This window comes from Pararge aegeria, chromosome 5 (assembly GCF_905163445.1).
Source record: "Pararge aegeria chromosome 5, ilParAegt1.1, whole genome shotgun sequence".
NCBI lineage: Eukaryota > Metazoa > Arthropoda > Insecta > Lepidoptera > Nymphalidae > Pararge > Pararge aegeria.
In genome coordinates, this window is record NC_053184.1 from 2,139,848 (window position 1) to 2,167,806 (window position 27,959).

Sequence of the window (27,959 nt, forward strand, 5' to 3'; positions counted from 1 at the left end):
AGTGGCACAAAATTGAGAAATTTGGAACTACATAAAATGTCCAACAATAGTCCATTTGTTGACATAATGATGATGAACTAAAAACGTGAAATTTTTACAATGATAAGCGATTAAAGATCTAAGCTACTTGTTTATACCTGAAGCCGTGAATAACAAAAAGGGCCATGACACTCGGATGGACAGACAGACAACAAAGTGCTCTTATGCTATTTGGTTCAAAATCCTAATAGCTGATAAATTATCGTCAGCTGAAGGTCGTACGATAAGATTACTTTTAAGTAGATTTGTGGATAATAAGAATCATACGCCATCTTATCTTCAAATGGGGCCCGACAAAGCGGATGCAATTCGTCCCATTTACTTAGTGCACTTTATTTTTGTAACCTGCCTTTTAAAGAAAGTAATATTTTGGGAGTATCGTAAATTTTTAAAGTAAAGTAAAATTTAGACCAAGCTAGAACAAGAGGCTTAAACTGTAGAGTTAGTAATTTAGTTTGATTTGTATTTTTTTAAAACCCGTCTCTAATATTATTATATTGTAATAGTTTGTAAAGTATTTAAAATAAGCAGGCTACAATTTGTTTTTATAAATAAAAACGATAAAATATTTTCGTAAAATAAGACAAAATATATTACAAAATTATCGGAAAATATAAATATTGTAACAATACAAAATTTGCGATACGAGACGGCCGATAAGGTACATCGCTTCACTATTTTATGGGGTTTAAGATAAGACGCCAATTCAATGTTTCAATTGTTGTTCAATATTTAAAACAAAAAAGTAACTTTTAGTCCACGCTATTAGAGTTTCAGCATTCAAATTCGAGCAAGACCATGTCTGGATGCTATATATAAACAAAAAACGCAGATACGCAAATCGGAAATAAATTCATTATGTCTAGTCTTCGAGACCAACACGGCATCGATCAAAGAAAATTATAATCTCAGAAATGGGATCAAATCACTTAAGATAACATACCTTCTATCAAGTCGATGGTGCTCATCCCGATGGTCCATTGAAAGCTTGTAGTAAATACGGGCGGCATCTGAACGATCATGCGCAGAGTATAGGAACGCGTGCAACTGACGTACGAGTTTCCAGCTTAGCTTCCATAGAGATTTGCTCATCTTTGGCGTGCAGGTCACGAATCTAAGGAGAAAAATAACTATTGCTAGCAATCTCATGAAAAATTAGTCATAACGTATTGACTTTAAGACTTAATGCTTGGTGCAAAAAAATTGATAGACTCATAGGGCCGTACAAATAAACATGGAATAACGTGGGAAGAGCTATTTCATGTTTTATCACGCTCTGACATTTCTATGGTGATCTCAGTTGGTGCACCACTTTTCCAACGATATACAACATTTTGTATTAGTCCCATAGTTTACCTATTTTTTTAGCTTCAGGCTTAGAGTCTTTGGCATTATAGGTCCATTATAATTTGTAATTTTAAATTTGTATTAATTTGAACTATCTAAATGGATACTAATAATCCTACTTTGTGAATTAGTACAAAGTTACAAACGGCAAGGCTGTTACAAATATATCGTGTAATCGGAAATTGGTTTGTTCAATGTTTATGTTACAAAACATATGTATTTACAAACAAAAGGTATAATGATGATGATGTAAAACGTATGCGCAGTGGCGTGCACTTCGTACATTCACAAAAGCACCGCCTACCCTGAAATAAATATAGTAGGATTTTTGGCACGCCACTGCGTATGCGAAAAGTACATAAAGACCTGCTAAGTGGGATTTGGACTTTCTAACGAAGGGTGGAATATACATTACATTATAAATAGTACTAGTATTATAAACATCGAGCAAAACAACATTTCTCATATCGTTGTACCTTCTTATAGCAGCAAAAGAAATGCACGCTCTGTAAAAATTTCACCTCTATTGCGTTTCAAGAGATACAGCCAGCCCAAAGGCAGGCGTCGGTTTAAAATGAGCAAGACTATCCGGTAGAATCAATACAAAAACATTTTATAAGTGCTTAAAGTAGACGTGTACTTGTTATAAATGAATTTAGAATTTTAAAACTATTCAAAAGTAATTTCCAATTTATTGCAAAAGATTACACTAGAAACTGGGTCAGCTAGAGTAGAGTTCAGTACTCTGGTGATTTCAAAATTCATGTGTTCATTTCAACGTATGTGAATACTATGTAAGACGGCAACATAGAACATTTAATGTTCTATGTTGCCGTCTTACAAGATTTAAATACTTGGTCATTGTGCTATATTTAATGGTTTTCCTTTGTACGTAATTCTTTTGTTTTTAATAACGGTTCAATTATGATGCATACGAGTTAAAGTGCGTGTTTCGAATATAATTTGGAAGTCTCGTTTGAGCAGTTGTAATTTATCGTTGTTAACGTATAATTTTCTTGCGAGTAGGTATAACCGGTAAAGTTTCTATGCGATACTTCCGATTTGCCAAGCGTCCGTTTTCTTAAACGGCCTTAGTTCATTCAAAGAGAGAGTGAATTCTGGTCTCACTAAGATAAAACGTTGGATAGGTTTAGACTTAGTTAACTGTGGTCAATTGATACAACTAATTTGTCCTTATATCATCATATCAACCCATTACCGGCCCACTACAGGGCACGGGTCTGCTTCCACAATGAGAAAGGGTTAAGGCCGTAGTCCACCACGCTGGCCCAGTGCGGATTAGTCGACTTCCTCTTTGAGCACATTATGGAAAACTTTCAGGCATTCAGGTTTCCTCAAGACGTTTTCCTTCACCTTAATGCAAAATACATTTAGTTGCTTGAATCGCACATAGCTCCAAAACGTTACGGGTGCATGCCGAGGACCGAACTATTCCCCGAAGCCACTAGGCTATCACCGCTACTCAAATAAGGATTACTTTTGCAATAATTTTCGGTTTTTATTTATCGTTGATGTTTTGGTGGGAGTACTCTTAATATCGCATCAAATAGTAGCAGTTTGTTTATTCTTCAGTTAATCACCGTTCTATCACTACGATTTAAATCAAATCTACAATGATTTTTAAGAGAAGAACTTATTTGATTGATTATTTATCAGTTACTTAATCAAAACTGATTATTCTGATAAATTAATTGATTTTATTCCTATCAGTTTAATATGATGTCACAAATAGGAAATAATAATAGATCGGTTGACGATATTTTTAGCTAGCTGCATCTTAGGCGCATCTAGTCACGGGCACGCGAAAACTTGTGATTCAAAATATGCCGTGATGTTTCTTAAGATATTGATATACCAATAATAAAAGAAATACAAGCTTTTTTTTATTGGACCTCGCGAGTATGACGCAGCACCCACGCGGTACTCGAAATTATGTTTGAAATAGCGCTTCGATGTTTAATTATATTATAGACAACCTGCCTGTCGCAGCGTTCAACGCTGTGCTTTCACGTTGGCGGCCCCGGATTCGGTCCCTAACTATTTGCGATGTATAATTTCTATAAGTATTTTCTCTGGTCTGGTCTGGTGGGAGACTTCGACAGTGGCTACTTACCACCCTACCGACAAAGACATGCCACTAAGCGATTTGGCGTTCCAATGGCAAAATTGTAATGGTAAAGCTATAATGGCCAACTCTGTTTTGGGTTGACATTCTACATCAAATATCCAAATAAGTAAATTCGTCACTCATTCCTTCTACAAGACAAAGACCTTCTAAAAAACAAGTAGTTTATAACATATAGACGTACAGACGGACAAGTGAGCAGAAAGTGAATATTAAGCCATTGGGATCTTTGGGTACGAAATCCTAAAAAATGTAAATGGATATAAAAACAGGAAATTCTAATACGTCAATTGAAAAGTATATTATGTGATAACAATGACGTCAGTTAAAGGAAACGTTATCACATTTGCAGGATTTGGGGTTTACTGCGATATTTATTTGTCGAGGCTACAGGATACGATAGGTTTACAGTCCAGACTCACAGTTGAGAGCTTATTTTATAGTTTAATTTAAAACAATGATATAAAATAACTAAGAAGATTTGCAAAGAAAATTCATCCTGCACATAAGCAAAAATGGAAGTCACAAGTACCATATGAATCCAAAATATCATAAAGCGCTATGTAATATACATAAATATTAAAATAAAACCATGTAGAGAAAGCAATCTGTGGAAATTGTTATTAAAGTACATGTACATTTAAAGTAAAGCAGTTGGCAATTGTTATAAATCAAAAAGCGAAAATGTTACTAATAAACCAAAGTAAACTAAAGTACTGACCGCGAAAAAATGTACAAAAACCAGTAACGTATGAAAAATGATTGTCCTGGGACATCTGACAGAAGCAAAGGAAAAAAGTGCAGTACAATTGCCGTTTTGTGAACTCATAGATTGCCTCAGTCTCATTATTTAATCATAAACGTTAAATTGGTTAAAATGAATTTAAATGAAGGTTCATCTTCATTTTAACCAATTTAACGTTCCACTGCTGGATATAAACTCACTAACCTAACCTTGATTCTTCTACGTATTTCATTTCTGATTTGAACATCTAGAGATTTTCCACACTCCATGATCTTCTGCCGGAGTGTTGATAGTGATACTACGGTCACTATCAACACTCCGCTTTATGCAGGGGACGCTAATCCAGTTTTTGGACTCCAAATCCTCCTTGCTTTTTGCCCAGATCATTGTAACTTGCGCTTCGCGACTCGTTGAGCTGTCGGTGACCTATGTTTTTTAACGGATCTCATTTCTGATATAATATGATACTCAGTACATCACTCGCTTAGAGAATCTATAAAAGCCCGTATTAAGCGACCACATTCGGCCCCATGACTCATATGAGCAAACCATGTTTAGCTTAAGCTAAACTAAGCAGTGATGCACTGAGTATCCACCACCAAAAAAACCCTAAACAAGTAATAAGCCACCACCAAATAAGGAATACCACCACCACAAAAACGTATGAACACTAACCTAGTCATGACGTTGTTGTGACGGGCGCACCTCTTCCTACGAACGTGCAAGCTTCCCACCACCGCGTACTGAACCGCGTGCTTCTCTACCTTACCACCGACATAACTAAAAAGGCGATGACATGGTGATTAAGGCGGAACGGTGAAGACCTTTGCTAAACAGGTGCGAGTTTCTGGACAATTATTAAAAATGTTTTAAAATTGCTTTTTTGATAAATATTTGAACAATTTTACCACTGCGTGCGTTTTGCTTACAATTTCGACGCGAAATAGAAATCGTGCTTTAATTTAGAGTATCAAGAAAGAGATGGCATGATAGGACTTTATTAATAAGACTGCTGTTATAACATATAAATATTTATATCATATGTAAGTACTTGTTATGATATAAAAATTGAAGTGTCGTTTTTTAACCTTGTGTGTTTTTCTGAGATGCAAGACTAATTTTGGAAATAGTAAACCTTTTCAACCCAATTTAGAAATTACATAAATATAAAGATATAAAATATGTTCCCAAAATATGCAATTATTTTTGAAATAATACTAACTATCATTAAAATTGTTTCCAATCATGTTTCTATAATAAATTTTAATGAATGAAATTAGTTTAAGTACTACATTTAGGAAAAACATTTAGGATACGGGCTTAAGAACCTAAATTTCGAGAACAACCCCAATAACAAATTATTTCGCCAGAATTTCACACCTGTTTGGAGGAAAATGGAAAAAAGTGCCAAGTCTGGTTAGGCGTGCAGAAGAAAAATTGATAACAAAATAAATATTAATGATAAAATTTAATTTAGAAAAGCGTAAAGAAAAAAGGTTACTTAAATTTTATGTGTTACCTTCTCCAGTGAAGATTAACAAACTAAGAAGTGCTCAGTAATAGATTTAACACTCTAACGCTAACAGGGAGTACGCAGTCGATAATTTTCCTAATACACTATTAAGGAGTTTAAGGATTTTCAGTTTCAGGATTTGTTTATTCCAATAAGCAACAACTTTTACCGTATGTACAGTGAACACTTCACGTCAATCCATCACTTCCTCTGCACACCCTGCTTCATTATCTATATAAATATCAATAAAATTACAACAATATCAACATTTTATTATGAAAGCTGTACCTTCTGATTCATATAATAGCTTTATGAAAAGTCCCGATGATTAAAGTATTGCGTGTTTTGATAACGAAGCGGTATCGGTGTGTTTATTGATTTTCTCTGAGAAGGAAGCCTTGACAGAGTCTGAAGTAGAATTGATAAAAATGAAGAGATGAGGATTCCGATTTTGATTTAAGTAAGACAAAACTCACGAAAATAAATGCGGTTTGGAACAGTCAGTTTGGGAATATGAGATAGGGAATACATCGGCCGCGATGGAGAGAATTCTTCAAAGCTAAAGTATCGGAGCAAGAAATGAAACGGCTTGCAGAACTTAATATTAAGAGCGAAGAGTTGAAGCCAGACCATGGGCGGTCAAATAATACAACTTTACAGGAGATAGGAGATTACTGTCGTAAGCCAAAAGTGGTTATGCCACTTGAGCACATGCGCTATGCTCGTAATTAATAGTCACCAGAAAGAATCGAAACGGGCCTGCACAGCTAGGGACATTTTCTCCGAGCGGAAATAACAGAATGGATTCACCCCCCAGAGATTTATCCAATATCCGAGCAAGGATACCCCGCCTATTCTAGCAGGAGCATTATACCTATACAATAATAAGTTTCGTGAACAAGTATAATGGTTGCGCATTATTGAACTGACCTCTAACATTCACTTAGTCGATCATGAGGCGACTTTGTCCGGGAATAATTAACATTGTTGGATCATCGTTAGAGGGTGAAGGGAGTTGTCCATTTATCAAGACAACAAAACAGCTAATTAAGGTTACGGATCATCATCATCATCATCATCATCATCATCATTATCATCATTATCAGACCATCACCGACCCACTACAGAGCACGGGTCTTCTTTCATACTGAGGAGAGTTTAGGCCGTAGTCCAGCATTCTGTCCAAGTGCGGATTGGTAGACTTAACACATTTTTGAGAACGTTATGGAGAACTCTCAAGCATGCAAGTTTCCTCCCGATTCTTTACTTAACCGCTAAAGCGGTGAATATTAAACGCACATAAATCTGATAAGTTAGAGGATCAAACAGGGTTGGAGGATCTGCCGTACTAAGTTAAGGATATGATATACTAACCGACCGATCGTATGTAAAAAAATAACGACCAAGTTGGAGTTATGCACTGAATCGTGTAAAGCGTATTCCGTATTTCCAGAACTATGGAATACCATTTTTGTGCGAAACCTTAAAAAAACTTAAACCTTTAGAATTTTATAATTTTGAAGGTCGTTTTTTTTAGAAACAATGTCCGAGAATCCATAATTTACTTACGATTTACATCATTTCATAAACTGCATACCGTGACACAATTTTTGATAAAAAACAACAAATAAAAAGAATAAAGTTAGTCATTAAGTTTGTGTAACGCTAGCAAACTGAACAATAGCTGACATAACAGCTTTGGAAATAACGCTCCAGATTATGAATTATGATGTATGTACCAACATATTATTATTTTGATGCTACTTTAACGACTGACGAAATAGTTTGCGTTATCGTACGAAATTCAACATTATTTTCGTAATTTTACTCAAATCTAGCACAGAATAGTTACATATTACGTTTAAGTTAAGAGTGGAATTAGAATTACCAAGTGAATAGTAAATAAATACTATTAAATAAAAAGAAGTCCGTTTTCAACAAAGATATTATAATTATGGTCAATACGTATAAAACAGTAAGAAAAGAAAATGAACAAAATTTAGAGCTTGTTACTTGTAAGTAATTAGCAATTGAGAAAATGAACACAGATGTCGGGCTGCGTAGTGAAACTGGACTTGGACGGACGCACTTTTTGCTCGTTCAAATGTTAATTTTAATGCGCAAAAGCTCATGTTAGAGTAGGTACATAAATAAACTTGAATGATATGCGTGCTTACAATACTGGGCTAAGGGGTCCAGAAAACAACTATTAATAGTGGACAATAAATTTATACGTGTGTAAACAAACATACGCGCTATCAATATTTATTGGCGATTCATTAATTATCACGGTTGGAGTAAACAATTACTACTTACTGGGCAATCTAAGTACGCCTGCACTTACAGAGCGGAGGGGTTAATATAAAACTAACACGCATTTCTAATTTTTCAATATTCAAGTTCCATTGAAAAATATTAGAACAACATAATTGTGGAAAAAAGCCAAATTTGGTAGAAGTTTTTAAGTCATACAATAATCACAGCTTTCTTTAGTTACTCAAACAGATGAAGTTATTAAAAAATCTTTATTCATATATGCCTATCACAGGCACTTTTGATGCGTTCATACGTATATGTTTTCATATTGATGATGATAACCACAATAGGCATAATGACAGTAACAAAGAATCGCTAAAATATTATATTTATCTAATGATACTTATATATATAGTTCTGGTATATTGAAAACGGATTTTTATATTCGAATTGATATTGGTATTTATTTTCAATAAATACAACTGCAAAATCTAGCGATCCGCCATGACAGGTAAAACGCAAAATTCAGTTCAAATTAGGACTTACTAAAGCTCTTTAGATCTCTTTAATCTGTAATTTGTCTACGAGTACGAGTGAAATTATACGATGTAACGAAATGCGCGCGCACATGGTTACACGATTTTATAAGGATGAAGGTACTTGCGATATCGAGTGAGAGGGGAATACATCGTCCGCCAGCTCACTTTTTACGATGCGCGTGCACACCGTCACAAAAAACCGACACTCGGAAGTTAGCTATAGTCGACATTTTAGTTTTTCAAAAAAAGATTTGACAGTGACAGGTAGACAGTCAAAGTCTGAGGGCTCATTCTGGTGATTTAATTGTACAAAATCTCAAAATTTTAATGTTCAGTGAAACTTGTTCGTCCGATAATGACCAACATGTCAAGCACTAAACAATGCTAAATAATAAAACTTTCAATGTATTAAATACCTTTTTTTTATTTTGTCGTTTTCCCTACAATCGTAGAATAAGGGTAGGATAAAATTTTTGATAATATTTTTATCTTGTTACGCCAAAGATCTCTAACTCTAACGCGTGTACATAAGTACACACACGTTTTTTTTTTTTTTTTAATATAATTTGCAATTTATATCAACAAGACGTTCAATTGCTGCAAAAATAAGATATTTTTTGGATATAGTAGACATTTCCGAACATCATACCGACAAGTTTTTCAAAATTATTCGTCATGCCTATTTTTAACTTATACTTCGATTTGCAAAAAAACTTTCTTCGGCTGCTATAAGATATTTTAATGTCACTGAACATGTGCCTAGTTCTGTTGTTGCCTAGACGAGGAGTGAGTCATTGAGTGATAAAAATATTGATCCTTTAGCTCTTGAGATAAATACCTCAAGAGCTAAAGGAGCACACAACTGCGACCACTTAGTTTAAATACATTTTGAGGTTCGGTAGGACAACAGTAGCTTGAAAAAGTCCTTATATTATAAAACAAGGCCGCGTCGCCTTTTCCTTTCCGTGCTTGGCTTAACACACTCCCATTCCTGAAGTGCAGAGTTGCGTAGAGCGTTTGAAATCAATACTAAAAAGATTATTGTTTAATCTTTCATACAACTATGCCTAATTTAAATATTATCTTTTGATTATATTTAAATGGGTAGATAGCGATACTTGAAAATGTAGATTTGCAACAAAATTTGTGATAACCAAACGCGGAAATATATCTTACACTATGAAGAGAGGTGACCTCCATAAACGCAATTCCTTCCTTGTACAACAAACAAGTTTTGTAAAACTCTATGGTTGAATGTATCTAAAGAAAGTAGAAGTATTTGATGAAGCAATAGTCTATTGCTTTCCATCCACAATTAGCTACGTTAGAAATCACTATCGAGCAATAAGACTGAAAATACACACTATGTTGCAAAATAAATTATTACTTTTCCCTTATTTTATCTGCGGTGTAAAATAAAAGTGTATTCTTTTTCTTTTATTGTACACCACAATTTCTTTTACCTAAGTACATTAAGTGATTCGCCAAAAATTTAAAGCTTTCGTTGTGGTTTGATATACTCCACTTTGCCAAGATCTTCATATTCCTGCACCTTAATAAAAAAAACCTTAATTCTAGCTGGGACTATACCTAGGACTGTCCACTGCTGGAGTAAAGGCCCCTCAAAGTTAGGGTTTGCCCCTAATTACCACCAAATCGTCTGCCCACAGCACAGAGAACGCTGCTGCACGTTCTCCTATATTCCTTTAGTCGCCTCGTACGACACCCGCCGGAACAGGGGTTCAGGCAACTGTATTCTGATCTACCGTCACCATAAGTCTAGCCTTATGCTATGAAATAATAAGTCATAAAATTTTCTGACAGGTAAAAGTAGTTACGTATTGCTTCATCAAAGAGCAAAAAACAAAATATCGACTTACTTTGTGATCGTCGCGTACATGATATCGACTGGTACTCGATAGGGCAGTGTGAGCAACGACACGCACCGCATCCCTCTTTGCCTCATCACCCAGTTCACAATGCCAGTGTTAGCTGAATCGATTGCATTCTGGAATATCGTCATCACTGTGTCCGGGAGATCGTCTACGAGCGCGTCCTAAAGCCAAAATATTTTGATGTAGATCGTTTTAATGTACAATTTGACGTTCGTATTCTTAATCGTTAGCATCCCATTATCGGCCCAGAAAGGCCTAACCACCCTGGCCAAGTGCGGATGTTGTAGGTACTTGACACGTCTTTGAGAATACTATGGAGCAATTTCAGGTATGCAATTTTCCTCATGATGTTTGCCTTCAACGTTAAAGCAAGTGATATTTAATAGCGTAAAAGAAACTCGAACTCGGTCCGGCTTAACCACTTAAGGCTATACGCGCTTCTAATTTACATTTACCAAAACGTATTACAATGCATTTCCTAGATTAAAGAACGCTTTTGGATTTGCGTATGAAACTAAAATTTCCCAACTCAGATTGTGAGAAATTTTTAACGCAAGCCGCGTTATCGGTACGGTCGTCATTTCGAACTTTGTATTGACTTGATAATATCGCTAATCATGGGAGATTGAAGGAATCTCCGTGTATCGATCGAGTTGTCAAATAATTAAAATACACCCAAAAAGTACAGTCCGAATCAAACCAGTCATTAGCATCGATTGTTTAAAGTAAACCGACACCTTGTGATTGAAAGTTATACATACATAAAACGCAATGCCAGGATCACTAGGTAACAAGATGCCCGGTCATATAACATAAATTATCAATGCTGATTTAAAGCAAACTAACTGGCCACCAGAGATTTCTTGCTCGCAAGCTATAGATGCAATACTGCGCCAAGCAAACAAGGTAAAGCCTTCAGGGATAATAATAAGTGGAGTAGAAACGATATCGTCGAACTTTTCGATTGAGGAGTGATTGAAATACATAAATTTAGACTCGCAAGTCGTAATCCTGGCCTTGAAGCGTCGATAGCCTAAAGTTACATGCGTTTGAAGCAATTAAAATATAACTTGCTTCAACGGTGAAGGGAAACATCATGCATCCTGTATGCCTGAGAGTTCTCCAAGGGCCACTGACCCAGCGTGGGGGCCTACACTCTTCTTATGGTGGGAGAAGCCCCGGGCCCATCGGTATAATGATCCTGGCCTATGGCCGAAATCGACACAGCATGATTTGAATTTGCTCAGCCAAAGTTAGTGGTCAAACGAAAGTAATCATAACTTTGTCTGGATTTAACCGTTTCTTAAGATTAACAAACAAACATTATAGTACACAAAACCTACCTGTCTATGCGTCTTGCATTCTTCACATTCAGGATCATATTCGTACGTGGTGTCGTCTAGAACATCTTGCAACTGGTATGTCGTCTGGACTGCGAGACACCTAGCGATAAAGATACTTGGTAAATGATTTGATTTGTATGAAACAGTTGAATTTACGGACAATTATTTATTGCGGCGGACCGCGTGTCTAAACTCAACCCTCCTCGGTGGACTAGCTACCACCTTTCGGTCTTCGTCCGCATTTTTTGCGGTATTGTATATGCTACGGAGCAAACCATTTATTTTATAGGGTTTACAAAGTATCCCATGTTTATCGCCATTGTGTAAGCTGACTCTGTCTCGTCAAAATCTGTAGATGCTAAGCCGAACATAGGCTACAAAGGTTAATTTTAGAAATACTGCGCAAACGGTTCCGGCAGGGTGAATACGTATCTCGCGACAGGTTTGCGACAGGCGTATATCTTGCAATCACTGCTGTCAATAAACAAAAGTGACTTTTGACAGCAGTGATTGCAAGATATAAGCCTGTCGCAAACCTGTCACGAGATACGTAATCACCCTGCCGGATGCTTTTTCGGGATAAAAAGTAACATAATGAATATCCACCTCCAGGATACCAGCTATCTCTGTACTAAATTTAATCAAGATCGGTACAACGGTTGAGCCAAAGACAGATAATAAATAAACACAAAGACTTTGGCATTTATATGGTATAATAAAGCATTTTAATTTGATTTTCTGGACCGATTCGTAGTCTACGAGTACAAGGTTTTAAGGTTGATTTATTTTGTGTGACGTGTCTTGACACATTAGGTTTCTGATGCTCATTAATATACCTGCCTCTCTATTACAATATTCTTCTTGTGTACACCGAAACTTTTAAATACTGGAGCCAGTACTGTGCGAAAATGGAATTGCTGCTCAAGGAACATACTTAACCCGACAAATCTGGCTACTTGACCGAGAGAATTAAAGTAAGTGTGGAATAAGGTGAGATTCTTATCGTCATTTCATTTTATCTGCATCTTTCTTTTTCTATATGGTTCACATCTTTATCCAGGAATCCATCATGCTATTTCAGACAGAACTTAACTTCGTGCTCCCACTTTAGCGTTAGAACATACCTGGTGCATGTGATCATGTTATTCCGATGTAGAAAACGCAAAGCATCATCGAATCCCTGCTTGCACATGTTACTGAGGACTTCCGGCTTCGGTGGGAAGAGTATCCTGGCGAAGCGGTTTATGTTCTGCTTCGACAGTTCTATGCTTGTGTTCGCCACATTTACCTGTATCAAAATTATTGTGTATGGTAAACAATTATTGTTTTTACCAATACTAAATAGTAAAATTTATAATAACAGTAGCTTGAAAATTGCATTGAGTTTTATATAAAGGTGATCTGCAATAAAGCAGTTCTTCAGATTTTTGACTAACTAGCTGACTACCCCGTTGATTTTCTTTATTTTTTTTTACATTACACTACAAGTTAGCCCGTGATTGCATGATCTAACATGAATGGCCTGAAAATAGCAGACGAAGACCGCTGTGCACGACGTAGGTGCTATGTCATTTATTTATTTATTCATGTGTGGTGTGTCTTACCAGCAATTAATTGCAACTACATTCATAAAAAAAAATGTGTTAGAATTACAAATTCTGTCTAGTGCCATTACAATAATCAATTATAGGTGTATAAAGCATTATCGTTGTTATCTCCGGTCATATTATAAAAAAATAAAAACTATTAAAATAATAATGTAAATATGAATGAAGCTATTATAACAGATTGTTAAGTAATATTAAATTGAAATTAAAATTTATAATGAAGATTATTAATATTTAATTCGCATACAATTTTCTTCCTAAAACTTTCTAGGGTATCGTGAAAGATATTAATGTCAGGGATGTCATAAATTCATCATTTTATTTTCAAAAACAACCGCAACCATTCGTTTCCTATTTCAGTACCTACAAACAACATACGCGTGTACCTACTGTAGGACTTATGTTTTGCAATAACATAATTCATCAGTTTCATTTATGTTATCTCTTGACCTAACCGCGACTGACCTTGGCAGACTGTTCTATGTACTTACATCATTATACAATGACTTCCGGTTTTATAATGACTCATAGAATATAATATTTTTAGGTTCTAATGTGTTACCTACTAAACCTATTGAGATTTTTCAGGGAATGCTTTTGAAAATCGGTTGAAATACATCCTTTTAGTCATCCTACAAGTCATGTTTATATATGTATGATTTTATTTTATTTAAAAGGTAATTTTTGATCTATGAATGCATACACTGGTCACGTCGACGGGTTACGATCTATTGTGACGCTACCGTCATACTTTTGTTACCTACTCACATGAAATAGCTGCGAGCTGAGGTCTCTAGGGCAAATGTCGCTTTCGCCGCAAAACGGGCTCACTGTGATCGTGTTTTCGTCCAAAACTGGCAGGTTGTCGCTGAAGCCTCCGTCCATGTACCTTATACCGTGAAACCGCGGCGGTAACATTCCCGAGAACACTGGGACGAAACATGATGCAAGCAGCGCCTAAAAAAAACAAAACTATACAGATTTGCCATTAATTTACAACATCACTTAGTAAGCATACATTTTTAAACCATAAACTAAGTATCTATAATTTGTTCAAAGTAAACATAGCATCCATATATTCGATTTCGTTTAATTGAACGGGTAATGCGAACGAAGGACAAAATTCACATAATACACTTGTTGCGTAAAGGCCGCTCTAGCAGTATATTTAAACAACACAGCGTTTGTGTTTGCCGCACACGCAGAACGCCGAAAACACACGCCCAGTGTGTTCGGCCGCATCCTTGTAGGTACATTTATTTTAACACGCCTAGCGTGTTCGAGCCGCACACGCGTTACGTACGCACGTTTAAAACGTTTTAAAACACAAACGTTGTGTTTTCAGCAGCCAACGTGTTAAGTATCCAAAAAAAATGGGAATCTAAATGTGTCGGAAAGTAAAAAATGTTGGCATTGGTTGAGTATTAGTTTATTTTCTCTAAAAAACATGTGCCTATAGTATCAGCAACTTGCTCGAGGTCGTTTATATTTATTACGGGCACTTATTTCGGTTCGGTTTATTAAGAGATTACCGCTACGATTCAATAAATAACAGTGATGCTTTGCCGTCTTGAAAGAATTGGTCTATCCTCCCCTTGATATAAATAATAAGTCCAAATCGCCATGATAGATTAGAGTATTCTCTAGGCACATTGGTTGTTTTAAGTCATGAGGGGAAATTGGTAAAGATTTTTACTGCGAACCTTCACGCTTGGGTTTTATGTTTACCAAGTTATATATATATTGATATAAGTAAATAAATATAAATTAAGAAAATGCATAGACATATAAAAAATTCATAACATTTATATAGGTACTAAGGCAACATAACTCACTTGCAACAAATCTTCTCTAGTCGGAAATTCGGTTACAATAACATTGTTGCCATCGTAGACCCTTGTTAAGGATATGTGCAGCTTCCCACTGACAATCTTGTGTGCATCATGTGGAATATACTTCTGCATACCCTCCAAAAGGAGGTTTTGTATACTAAAAGATGGACTAAAAGGTCCAAGGGACCCAGCCCTTGCTTCACCAACTATCCTTAGAACATCACTTGTAATTTCCCCTAAAATAAAATGAAAACTAACATGTGATAATTATTATTAAAGCTTGCAATCCACACTGGAGTTGCATGGTCTAGCTCTAAATCCCTCTCTCAATTGAGAGAGTTTACTTGCTCTTGTCCAGCTGTGGGCGAGGCTGATGCTGATACTCAATACTCATTTTAAATTTTATCTTTTAATCTAAAAATGGTCAAATAATGACAAAAAAAAACCCTTAGCCCTAAGATACAGTCTAGGATGATAGTGGACAAGAAGTGTCAAACCACACCCCTAATTGTTTTCTACGCGACATCGTATCCGAACGCTAACTTGCTTGGCGATCCGAATTATTTGTTGGGTAATCGGCTACCGGTGATACTGGAACCCCTTATATATAAGACCACAGAGCTCACTTACACAAATATATATAAAATTTAATATTTAATGTACTAACAAAATTCACTATAGTTAAGATACAATGGCATAATACAATTTATTGTTTGTTTCTGTTGTTATCAAAGTAAAATATTAGTATATAATATTGACAATTAGCTGTACACAAGATAAAACATCATTGTTGACCAAATATATTTGTAAATTACAAACCAATAAATGTTATGCATCATAACCACAGAAAAATCAGCCATTTTTTTATGCAATAATATTAAACGAAGCTCATATTTTCATTAGGTAGCATAATATTGTTGTTCATATTCTTAAACATCATAACTAAGATTGTTAAATATAGCATAAGTACTTTTGCGAATTTTACATCAACACCGGAAAACACAATGCGCTCAATACAAATGCATTCATGTTTCTTTATGAAGTTAATGTATGTATATGTGTTTCTTTATTCCACCATAACTTCTACATGCCTGTACAGATTTGGATTTATGAGGTATTCAATCAATCCAATTATTGTTTTTAGCTTTTATATGTTCAAACTGGGCACAAGGTACACCAATATCTTGTTGATGGAGAAGGCATGAAGGTGTTGAAAATAATCAAGTGTAAAGTTTCTATAGTTGACCTTTTTTTAATTATATATGTACTTGTAATGATTGTTAACACAAATACTACTTTTGTTTGTGTTTCAGTACAATTATATTAAAACTGGTTTAATAGTAGTGATCTTTGAGATTGCAGCATAACTTGTTGCGAAAACAGTTCTGTATTACTTTTATCATAAGTTATAGTATTATCAACAACAACTGTAGCTTGTGAAACAATGCAACATGTAGATTTCTAAAATGCTGTAGACTTTAATAGTGTGAGCTATTAAAGTCTACAGCATTTTTGGGTTCACAATTCATAACTATGAAAACATATTTGAAATAACATTCTTTATCTATTCGCATATTTTGTTTAGTCTGATGCAAAAACATATGTTTTTAGAAAATAAAGCACATTTACTGTAAGTTAAATTTCAAATTGAAAATTCAAGAAGTGTAAAATTAGCATAAATAAGTACTTAAGAGTAACAAACTTATGTTATGGAAAGGGTACATATCTAATATACATATATGCAAATTATTCTAGAACATGTACAATTTGATAAGAAAATATTACAGCATTAGTCATTAATTTTAAGCATGTTGCAGGGAAATAAAAATTATAGTAATTTTTTTTAAATCATAGGGATATTAGGAAAACGAGAGGCGAGACTATAAAAGTTATAATATACATTGAATACCACAAACACTCAAAAATTCAAATTAAATTAATTTCAAGTAGGCTTACTCTATAAGCACTATTCAAATGTAAAGTCTGTCTGTTTTTAGTGATACTACCATTGGAAAAGAGCAAATATGGAGTTTCAGGCAGCCTTCTTAATGTTTTCTTCAGTAGAGTCTGCCGTCCATAGGGACACAACAAACAGACAGAATAGATTTTATAGAGTAAGCCTAGTTAGTGCTTATAGTGTTAGCCTAGTGAAGATATGAGCGTTTTAAACCTTAACTCCTAAGTATCTAGAATATTTTATTCTAAAGCTTAATTCTTTAGTATTACAATGAACAGTAAACTGATGGTATTAAATCAAAGTCCATTTAAAATTATTAAACACCAAATTAACCACTGGTGGAAATCAAAACTTCGAGACTGCATAATGCTTGACGTGAAAAAAATGTAATTTAATATTGCTACTCACCGATGGGAAGATCACAGAGTAAACAACATGCCGAAAGAGCCCCAAAGGAGGCCCCAGATATTTTTCCTATTAGCAAGTGAGGGGCATATTTTTTGAGACACACTGCGACACCGACATGGTAAATACCAAGAAACCCACAACCAGCGAACGATAAGTTCATTATAATGTGCACATACAACGTAAAAAGAAAATTATTCGATACACTTTGTACAACAAAACACTACACTTGCACTAAAAGAAACTCAAACACTTAACAAATCCAAAGGAGAGCTTAGCAAACACTATGTTATCATCGATTTTCACTATGTAAATTCACAGAACGTCCGACGTACAACTAGTTTTTTTATAAATAAACAAGAGTTGAAATGCTATCAGCATCTGACAGATAACAGCTGAATTTGGCATCGACGTCTCCAAACGTCTAGCGACTAGCGAGTATAATGTTTTTTTGAAGCCGCTTTTCAGCTCTAAGTTCCAGCCTAAAAGTTCGACATGACATTTTGTTTGAAAAAAAAACTATGTTACGTCTGTGTTTGAATATAAGGACGTGACTAGCTAATAGATAGTTGCAAACATACCCACTATAAAAATCATGACAAAATTTTTTTAAGACTGAAACAAATCCGACTTTTTTAAACAATTAAAAAGCAAAACAAAAATATCTCCTAAAACAATAATTTTAAGTCGTTGCCAAGTCAAATGTTATAGTTTCTAATTACTAGCCTACAATATATTAGGGAACCATATACAAAGTATATCTTTAATCAAAGTATAAAATTACTTATTTTGTATTAAATATTTTTTAGAAATAAAAATACTTTTAGGTAAACCTACAAGTATTTTTATTTCTAAAAAAAGTTCAGGGTTTGTGACAAAACCATGTGTGTGGACGCGGCTTAAAGGCAAACGTCATCTGCTTACTCCTTTTAGAAAATGTTGCTTCTTCTATCAATAGTAAATGGTTGAGGAGTTTTCCCGGAAATTAACCATAAGCTCCTTTATTATGACAGGCGTATTTATAAATGTGAAATAACATAATAAATATAACAATCGATTAACATAAACTCGATTTATAAAAATCTGTCCGATTAATATAATATTCGTAGTATTTTTCTGTAGTATGTATTTTGTAACTGGCGTTACTGTACTCTCGGATTTTGTTGACGAATTTTTGACAAGTGGTTCTTTTCGGTGTGCTATATTTTTTAATATTTTTGCCTAAATTATTGTCATATTAAAATATGACTCGACATGCAAGAAACTGCACCGCCGGTGCTGTATACACGTATCACGAAAAGAAAAAGGACGCAGCAGCGTCAGGATATGGGACACAAAGTGAAAGGGTTGGGAAAGATTCCGTGAAAAGTTTCGACTGCTGTAGCTTGACTTTGCAGCCTTGCAGATACCCCGTAGTGACTAAAGAAGGATATCTGTTCGATAAAGAAGCTATTTTGGAATACATTATATCGAAAAAAAATGAGTACAACCGCAAATTGAAGCAGTACGAAAAGCAACTGAAAAAGGATGAAAATGAAGTTAAAGAGCTGGCTGCGGCTGAACGTGAGGCCAATTTAATCAAATTCATGAGCAGGGAGAAAAATATTACACATAGTAAATCAGACAGTATTGCTCCGTCAACCTCCATTTCAAACCTTGCAAATGGTAAACATAAGGAGTTACCCAGTTTCTGGGTGCCCTCACAACTTCCCGATGCGAAAGTCTCCAAAGTAGAGAAGCCGGACGCATCAGTGTTGTGCCCAATAAGCGGCAAACCTCTAAAAATGAAGGATTTGATTGAAGTTAAATGGACATTAGTCAATGACCCAGATGATAAGAAGTCTTTGATTGCTAAAGAGAATAGATATATGTGTCCCATTACACATGATATTTTGAGTAATGCTGTGCCATGTGCTATCATTAGGTAATACTTTAAGTAATAAAGTTATTAATGGTGAAAATTTTATTGAATAGGTCAATTCTATCATGCTAATTCTATTATACAGGTCCAAAGCAAAATGCGGGAACCTGGCACTATTTTTAGTCTTTACAATTTAGTTTATTTAGAGATATAAGTAATATAAGGACAGCAGAATTGCTAGCAATAGCCCTCTTTGCATTACTTAATAATTATTGCTTTATCTGTAGCCCAAGTTTAGCCCTGTTTATGATTTTTTTATGTATGAGCTTGGAAACACTGTGGGCACAAAATACAGCATCATCCCTTTCACAGGATTGAAAAAAAAAACAATATTACAATACTAGTAGTCTACCACGCTTGCCCACTACAGATTGGTGGTAGTTTAATAATAAAGTTATATTATGTCTTAATTCCAGAACTAGTGGGCATGTCATAACAATGGAATGTGTAGAGAAAATCATCAAGAAGGATTGGATCAACCCTCTCACAGGTGACAAACTTAAAGAAAAGGATATCATACCCCTACAGAGAGGAGGTACTGGTTATGCCCTGACCAATCAAAACCTGGAGGGGAAGAATGAGAGACCAGTATTACAAGCTTAGATTTAGTCATAGGAAAGAAAAATAATACTTTAAGGATGTCTTAAATATTTAATATGAACCAGGAATAACCAGGTTTAGTGGGTCAGGCAAAGGATTATTAGGCATAAGAGATTTCTATAACAAAATCTCTATAACAACCTGGACTTGGAAAATTGGCAGTGTCTATATGTCTGGCTTGGAAAGCATGCAAAGTGGTCTGATTATTGTCACCAACATGTTATAATAATCCTTAAAGTATCCTATCCCTCATTGAGGAGCATGGTCGGCCTGGGCCCACCAGTTCAACATTAAAAGGCTGATGATGATGATTTATTATAATATAATACTGTACTTTCACAAGGACAGAAAATAATATGTACCTACTTTTCTTCAGAATGTTTCCTTCTTAAATGGAAAGATATTATATGAACAGGATAATACACATTTAATTTATTTCATGTTTTATTGTGCTCCCATTTCTTTACTTCCTAATTTTTCAATCCCTATAATATAATCGTAAGTAAGCATTGATAGCATAGTGGTTAGGAGTACAGTTCAATTTTGAGGGGCTGAGTTTGTATCTCAGCATGCACCCCTTTTTTCCAAATTATATGCATTTTAGGCAATTAAAATATCACTTTCTTTATTGGTGAAGGAAATCATAGTGAGGAAATCTTCATGCCGCCTGAGAGTTCTCCATAATGTTAACAAAGGTGTGTGAAGCACAGACACAGTGGACTACAGCCAAATCACTTTACATTGTAGGGGCAGAGCCATGCTGTGTAGTAGGCCTGTAATAGGTTGTTAAGATTATGAAATGTGGACTGTGGGTTCATCCAGTTTATAGTCATATATAGATTTAAATAGTCACTTTTCAATTTCGTCAGCAGCTACTTGAAACAGTAATTCTAATATCTCCCAGGTTTTTAATTTCAGTATGACTACAGCCACTGTAATACAAGATAAAAAAGAAGGATTTGTCGTATTTGCGGAATCGGTTTTGATAAGAATAAGATCAATTTTTGAGCTTAACTGAAAAGTATCTGGGCATTGGTTCACTATTACATTATAAACATAACATTTTTTTCGTAGTCTGTAGGCTGTGAAGATATCTGAGTTGGTGACACAAAATAGATAAATCCTCCCGAACTCTCATGTTAATTTAATATAAGTAGTTATCTTAAATAATAATGTGTTTTATGTATGAGACAGAAAAATAAAACAACAAAATGTACTGATACATATAAATCTAAAATAACAAATACATTTTGTAAAAATAAGTGTAAATCAAATTGTTCTAAACATTATTACAGATTAGCCTATGAATTGTTGAATGAAAATAAATCTAATTGGAAATCTACTGGATTATTTCTATTATCAGTCTCAGTGTATGCTAGCTCATTGCCTAATGACTCCAAGAAGCTCATTATGGATTGTCCTTGACTAGTTATGTCTATTTCGTTGTTTTCAGTGACATCTGTTACTCTATCAACATTATTACTATGAGGTAATGTTGGATCTATAAAGCCATTTGACATCATAAAACTATGTGTTTGATCAGCAAATTTGTCCACTTTTGCATCTTGATTATGTATTAAAGCAGGTTCTATTGAAATATTCGATTTCATATAATCATTGCTATCAGATATATTACATTCTTGAGTATCTAATAATGGTAATGATTGATCTATTAAGACATCGGTTTTCATAAAATCATCTACCTGATCAGTGATCTTATTTGTTATCTTATGGTTATCTTGAGCAAGTAAGAGTGGTTCTATTGATATATTACATTTCATAAAATCTGGCCGATTATTAACTTTATTTAACTGACAAGTAGTATCAACATGTATTAATTCTTTCATGAAATCTGTGGAATTTGTATCTTTATTTATTCTAGAGTCATTTTCAACTTGTAATAACTCTTTAGTGAAGATATCAGATTTCATAAAGTCTGCCAAGTCATTATGTTTTGTTGCTACTTTGGAGTCGTTTTCAACGTGAACTAATTCATTAGCAACTTGATTATTAGCTGTGGGGCTATTTTTAACATGCAATAACGCAGGTTCTACTACAGCATTTGGCTTCATAAAGTTATCCATATGGGCATGCATCAAATTGTTTGGGTTCATGAAATCTGTAGGCTCTTGACACCAATTTTTGGTAGTGTCAGTCTCAGATTCTTTAGAAGAAATTATATTATTGTCACTAAAAATCTCTTGTGTGTCAATATTACTTGTGTTATCTGCGATTTCTACATCTTGTGCCAATTGATTTAATTGTATTGGTCTTATAATTTCAATATATTTTGTCATCTTTTCAGGATTGATTTGAAATTTTCTAAATACTGTAGAAGTTGGTTTAATCGGCGACGATCTGATATCGAAATGTGCACTATGAAATTGAATGTGTGTGTGGGGTGGTTTAGGCACTTTTTCTGAGTTCTCTGCAACTGTGTCAAGGGTAATCTCTTTCTGATCATTTAACATAACTTCATCTATAACTTTTGATTCCTTATTTTCAGTCTTTGCTGTATCACTTAATAGAGCAACTAAATCATCTATTTCTAAACTATTACTATTTTTATCTTCTGAAAGTTTCATTTTCTTTCCGTTGACATTATGACTACTTTGTTCTAGCTTTTGCTTCCTATATTCTACTTTTCTAAGGATTTTTGGTCTTCGATCTTGAAAATTCACTTTCAAAATATTACTAGGACCTTTGGAAACACTATTTTTGATGTTTTCTAGTATTATATGTGGTTTAATATTATCCGTTACAGTAATTAACGGTCGCGGGTTGTGACTACAGTAACCATCCTTGTCCTTTTCACAACCGAGAGCATCCATGTTGAAATTGTACTTGCCAGGGTTTATACCAAATAGCCTGTAAAAATACAAATGTAATTATTATTGGGAAAATTTATTTTCAACATGGTTACAAAAGGAAATAGTATAAATTTTCTATAAATCATGAAATAACATTATTTTTTCCGAGCTAAGTACACGTGATCGCAAATGCGATTGGCTCTGTGGTATTGCTATTGTTAGAAAGTACTTAATTACTAGAGATATAATAATTGTGCTTGAAAAAGTAGGGTCTCCCGGTTTCTCGGAAGGTTCAACGCACTTCCAACATTTTTAGAACAGTCTGGGAGATTCGAAAATAGTTTTTTTAACCATGGTTTCTTCTAAATAAACTTTTGAAAATAGATTTTAACAAGCGACCACTGCAGTTTACTATAAGTTTTTATACTTGCGACGTGACCTCAAACCGTGCGTTTTGGCGACATTTTTATTTATTTCAATTTATTTATTGAATTTTATTTAAAATACTGAAAATCTTGCCTAAATAAACTTATTACTAGCTTTAGTATAGTATTTTAGTTCATTCTAGACGAAAAAATAATGCCAGCAAATACCCTATTCCAATCAAAATTTATTTTTCATCTGGCTGGTAGCTTACACTTTTGAATCAGTATGATGCCCAAAACTTACTTGCTTATATCATTACTAATCAAACTGATGTTGTCTTTCACACCGTCACATTTCAACAAGCATGGTACACATGATTTCAACTTCTCGACCAGTTGTTCTAGCTGCTGTACTAGTATACCAGCTCGCTCGCTCTCCGAGCCAGCTGTTACTATGGCTATGAGGCAGTGGAACAGATTGTTGTGTAGATTTGTTGGTAGGTGACTCGGATGGTTCTCATAGTGCCGGTGTAGACGTTGTGGGCTGCTGAATTTCTGGAAAACAAAAATGCTTTGTTGGTTCTACTTGTTTGGTTTATAACATTGTTTATAGGTTCAAGGTTGCGCTAAAAATTATATATTTGGGTATTCTGACAAGCTCAGTTTTTACCCAGAGTTAGTAGATTGGCTACCATGGGATGTGTATTATCACTAAAGTCTCATAATTCTTCGTCACCATCTTCCTAAATATAAAAAAAAACTAAATTATACCCTGAAGCAAAATATTGCCACTTAAAAAGTTCAAAGTTTATATTAAATGTCAGTTTATAGAAAGCTCCTGTTATAGAATTTGAGTTTTGTGAAACGATTAAAAAAGCTTAGGTGTGAATTATTGCTCTAACCAGGTTGCTCTTCTAATAATTCTTAATAACAATGTGAGATGGTGATAACAAAAAAGAAACTAAGCCTATTTGGGTTTCTTCTTAGACTATTTGGAACTCTTGTAGCTTTACTTTTAAGTGTTTGAATATTTTTATTGCTAGCATCGCACTACAATGTACCTGTGTAAATGTATGTGTGTAATTTTTACATTGACTTTGACATAGTTATTAGCTTATTAAAGAACAGTTAGATCATAACAAGAATAGTCAGGTTGTTTTATTGAAAATAGTCAATAGTCTTACTTTGTTTCATTGTTCTTAATGCAAACAATGCATTGCTGATGTATGATATGAATTAACAAATAAATAAAGTCCATTATAAACTTACAGAGTTGCACTGGAGGCATGAGACTATCGAAGTAGGTCTTCTCTTAGGTTTTGTTGGCGAGTCATCTACAATTATATTCTTTGGCAACTTTACTACTCTGCCACTACGCGTAACTTTTGCCTATAAATTTAAACAATAACAATAAAGTAAAATTAAAAGGACAATTAGCTTGATCTCGGAAATTAAGCTTAACTTATACGATAGTACTATCGCCATGCATATTTCTGCTACGTTGCATTATTGAAAAGCTTTGTTCCGAAGGGTGTGGTTGTCAGTCTAATTAAAGACATATTAGGCTCAACACCTAAACCTCAGGTTAATGGACCCTGGATACAACGATGCAATGGTTTTGACAAATTATCAGGTGGGCCATGTATGTGATGAAAGAAATAACGTTTAATATGTACCTCAACAGCCATTTTTGGTTCATCCTCTTCCATAACTTCAGGCTGTTCTAACTTAATGGGTTCTTTCTTTATTTCCGCAGTTATTTGCTTATTCAATTTATTCCTTTCAACAAAATCCTTTTGTGAAACCACCCTGAAATTGATATTAAACATTTAAAATATTATGTATAAGCTAAATAATATTATATAGCCTAGGGCCTACTAACTTATAAATGAACTTTGTGTTGGTGGCTGGATCATAGGCGGCTTCAGGAGGACTGGCCTGTGCGTTGTTAAACATTTTCAATGCATGATTTACTATCTTCATCTGGTCATTGCTTAGTTGGTTGAGACTGAAATATGAAATTTTTATTTTTAGTATTTACTTTTATTATCCATCATGATCAACCGATTGCTGGCCAACTACAGGGCACGGGTCTCCACTCAGATTGCAGAGTTTAGGCCTTAGTCCATCAAGCTGATTAAGTGCGGATTGGTACACTTCACACACCATTTGAGAACATTTTGGAGAAGTCTAGCAGGTTTCCTCAGAATGGTAAAGCAAGTGATATTTTAAATTTCTTAACTTAACTCCAAAACATTAGAGAATCATGCCTGGGAAACAACTCTGTCCCCAAAAGGGAAGCCAAAGCTCTAACATCTAGGCTACCACCGCTTATTTTAATACACTTTGACTAATATTCTAGAGATACTGACTAATTGCATTTACATACATTATCATGAAGTTCACTAGGTTGTCAAGTAGTTACTAGTTAAATTCAAACAAGCATTTGAATGCATGAATGAATTATTGTGATCCAAAGTGGCAATTCCTATACATATATACAAAATTACAAAAAGAGATACTGGGGCTCAGGATATCTCTCTTGACTCTCTATAAAATTGTTCGTAATACTTTGGATGCCCCTGACCTGCTTTATCAGATAAGTATCAATGTTCCCCGTCGTATTCCAAGATACCCAGAGTCAAAAACCTTCGCTCCTAAATTTTCCAATACTAACCTAGGACAATTCTCACCTATTAACCGAATGACTAATCTTTTTAACAACTTAAAAAACCCTGACATTGACATTTTTCACGACACTTTATTTAGCTTTAAGGCAAAATTATACTTAGAGTAATATTTTTCAAATTCTTTTTATTAATTGTTTTAAATTGTTTTTTATTTTAATTTTAATTATTATTTTCATTTGTTTAATCTTACTATTTTTGTTTTTGACTTAATTTAATTATTTTTAACCGGACTTACTTCAATGTTGTGTATACCTGTAAGTGATCGTACTCAGACATTAAACTATAATGTAAAATGATTAAAAATAATACAGTGTATCGTTGGTATATCTAATGAAATAAATAAAAAACAAAAATAAATATTACCTGTGGTATGTCTCACCAAACTTGACTAATTGCACAGGTGGTACAGCTTGCATTGTGATTTGTTTCTGTTTATTTGAAGGACAGCTGGAAAAAAAATAAGATGTTTTATTAACAATTTTTCTGTTCAGGGTAACTTGTGTTTGACTCAAAAAACAAGACCTCACATCTAGAACTTATATGCGATACCCTATTGCCATAACTTAGTTTGACAAAATAACACCTAGGACTCTAGGAAATATGAAAGTGTCAATAAGTGTTAAAGGGTATTTAAGAAGGAAATTTTTTGAGTAGTAAAAGAAATATTATCATAGACTAGCATTGTTTTAATGTTAATGTTAACCTTAGTATGGTAGCTGTGAAATTTTAATAATACATTTTAAATGAAAAATGATTAGGTAGGCCCAAGTTTAACAGAAGCGAAAGCAAATTAGTAGTGAAGTTTAAGATATTAGTCCACTCCCTAAAATATAAAGCTACAAAATTTTCTATAATATAAGTAAAAAATTGTAATAAATGCCAAGAAAGTACACAGGCAACAGTTGTAATAATGCTTTGGTGGTCACATAATAATGAGTTTGTTAATATCATGCCACATTTAATTTAATATAATAAATAAGTTTTACTCACTTTTCTTTTGGTTTAATCTTTGGCAATATTTTTCCATTCTGAGATCTTACAATGTTTGGCAGGTCCTTGAGTTTAACAAGCCTACTGTTTACATCTATCTTAGGTACTGGGTTTTGACTGCTTACGCTATTTACATTGAGGTTGTTTGAGATATATACTGGTTTTAGCAATACATTGTTCACTGGGGTTAACATTGGTTGGCATAATTCATTTTTGGTTTCACATTTTGGTAAAAGGAAACTAGCGAGCTTTAGATTGTTTCCGACGACATTGGTGTCATTTTTCTTTATATTTTTCGGTTTGAATGAGTTATCGGCGACTGTTAGGTTAGATTCCAATTTACCGCTATTTTCGTAGAATCTTTTCAAGCTCTCGCTCACGGGTTTGTCCGCGTTTTGATCGTTTGGCGCTATAAAATAGGATCTCGCCTGAAAACCATGAAATTGTTAGTGAAAGACCCAAAAACTCGACGATTGTGCTCACAAATGCAAATAAACACTACCTGACTCACACCAGGATCTTCTATGAAGTATACGGGTGTATACTGACAAGAGTTCATAACGATATTGTCAGCAGACATATTCATTAATGTTTATAATGTTATTTTCTACAAAGAATTAGTTATTTTGCTACATATCATTGAGATTTTCTAATAAAATTAGTAGAAGTGAAGAAGTTAGAAATTGCAGAGCCTCTTTTTTGTTGTGACTTGTGACGTAATGACGTTAAAAAACTCAGTTTGTAAATCCCGTAGCTTTGTAAATAAAATCAATCACTACAACTGTGGAAAATAAGAATCTAAGTAAAATTTTTAATTACTAAATATAGGAATTTTAAATCAATATTTATATAGAACCATTCAGTTCTTGTTTATGTGGAATTGGTCCAATATACTTAATTCTATGGCTTTGTTTTATTATATCAATTTCCGAACTGATATAAGTTTATACTTTATGGTA

General features: G+C 34.3%; 3 protein-coding genes across 3 annotated transcripts in view; 1 reads left to right on the plus strand and 2 right to left on the minus strand.

Annotated features, from left to right (window-relative positions):
* LOC120623611 overlaps positions 1–18,038 on the minus strand; it is a 51,541-nt gene extending 33,503 nt beyond the window's left edge. The window contains exons 1-7 of the mRNA XM_039889675.1: positions 17,628–18,038; positions 15,266–15,498; positions 14,199–14,387; positions 12,948–13,111; positions 11,824–11,923; positions 10,466–10,641; positions 983–1,153 (exon numbers count right to left, since the gene is read on the minus strand). Coding sequence (XP_039745609.1) covers positions 983–1,153; positions 10,466–10,641; positions 11,824–11,923; positions 12,948–13,111; positions 14,199–14,387; positions 15,266–15,498; positions 17,628–17,787 — 1,193 coding nt within the window. The 5' untranslated portion in view covers positions 17,788–18,038. The remainder of the gene's footprint in view (positions 1–982; positions 1,154–10,465; positions 10,642–11,823; positions 11,924–12,947; positions 13,112–14,198; positions 14,388–15,265; positions 15,499–17,627) is intronic.
* A 559-nt stretch (positions 18,039–18,597) lies between these two features.
* Positions 18,598–20,580, plus strand: LOC120623704 (nitric oxide synthase-interacting protein homolog). Its single transcript, XM_039889882.1, has 2 exons — positions 18,598–19,548; positions 19,962–20,580. The coding sequence occupies exons 1-2, from the start codon at positions 18,869–18,871 to the stop codon at positions 20,146–20,148; spliced, it is 867 nt and encodes a 288-aa protein (XP_039745816.1). The 5' UTR covers positions 18,598–18,868; the 3' UTR covers positions 20,149–20,580.
* Positions 20,581–21,357: 777 nt separating this feature from the next.
* LOC120623703 lies at positions 21,358–27,703 on the minus strand. Its single transcript, XM_039889881.1, has 8 exons — positions 27,503–27,703; positions 27,001–27,428; positions 26,374–26,457; positions 25,203–25,328; positions 24,997–25,129; positions 24,590–24,709; positions 23,625–23,875; positions 21,358–23,013 (listed from the first exon to the last, which is right to left on the minus strand). Exons 1-8 carry the CDS (start codon positions 27,584–27,586, stop codon positions 21,447–21,449), a joined length of 2,793 nt encoding a protein of 930 aa, XP_039745815.1. The 5' UTR covers positions 27,587–27,703; the 3' UTR covers positions 21,358–21,446.
* Between the last annotated feature and the right edge of the window lie 256 nt (positions 27,704–27,959).

Coding starts and splice junctions, on each gene's coding strand:
- LOC120623704 (XM_039889882.1), top strand. CDS start 18,869: ATGACTCGACATGCAAGAAACTGCACCGCCGGTGCTGTATACACGTAT. Junction 19,549..19,961: donor GTGCCATGTGCTATCATTAG/GTAATACTTTAA, acceptor TCTTAATTCCAG/AACTAGTGGGCATGTCATAA.
- LOC120623703 (XM_039889881.1), bottom strand. CDS start 27,586: ATGAATATGTCTGCTGACAATATCGTTATGAACTCTTGTCAGTATACA. Junction 25,329..26,373: donor TTTGGTGAGACATACCACAG/GTAATATTTATT, acceptor TTCATATTTCAG/TCTCAACCAACTAAGCAATG. Junction 24,710..24,996: donor AACCAAAAATGGCTGTTGAG/GTACATATTAAA, acceptor TTAAATTTATAG/GCAAAAGTTACGCGTAGTGG.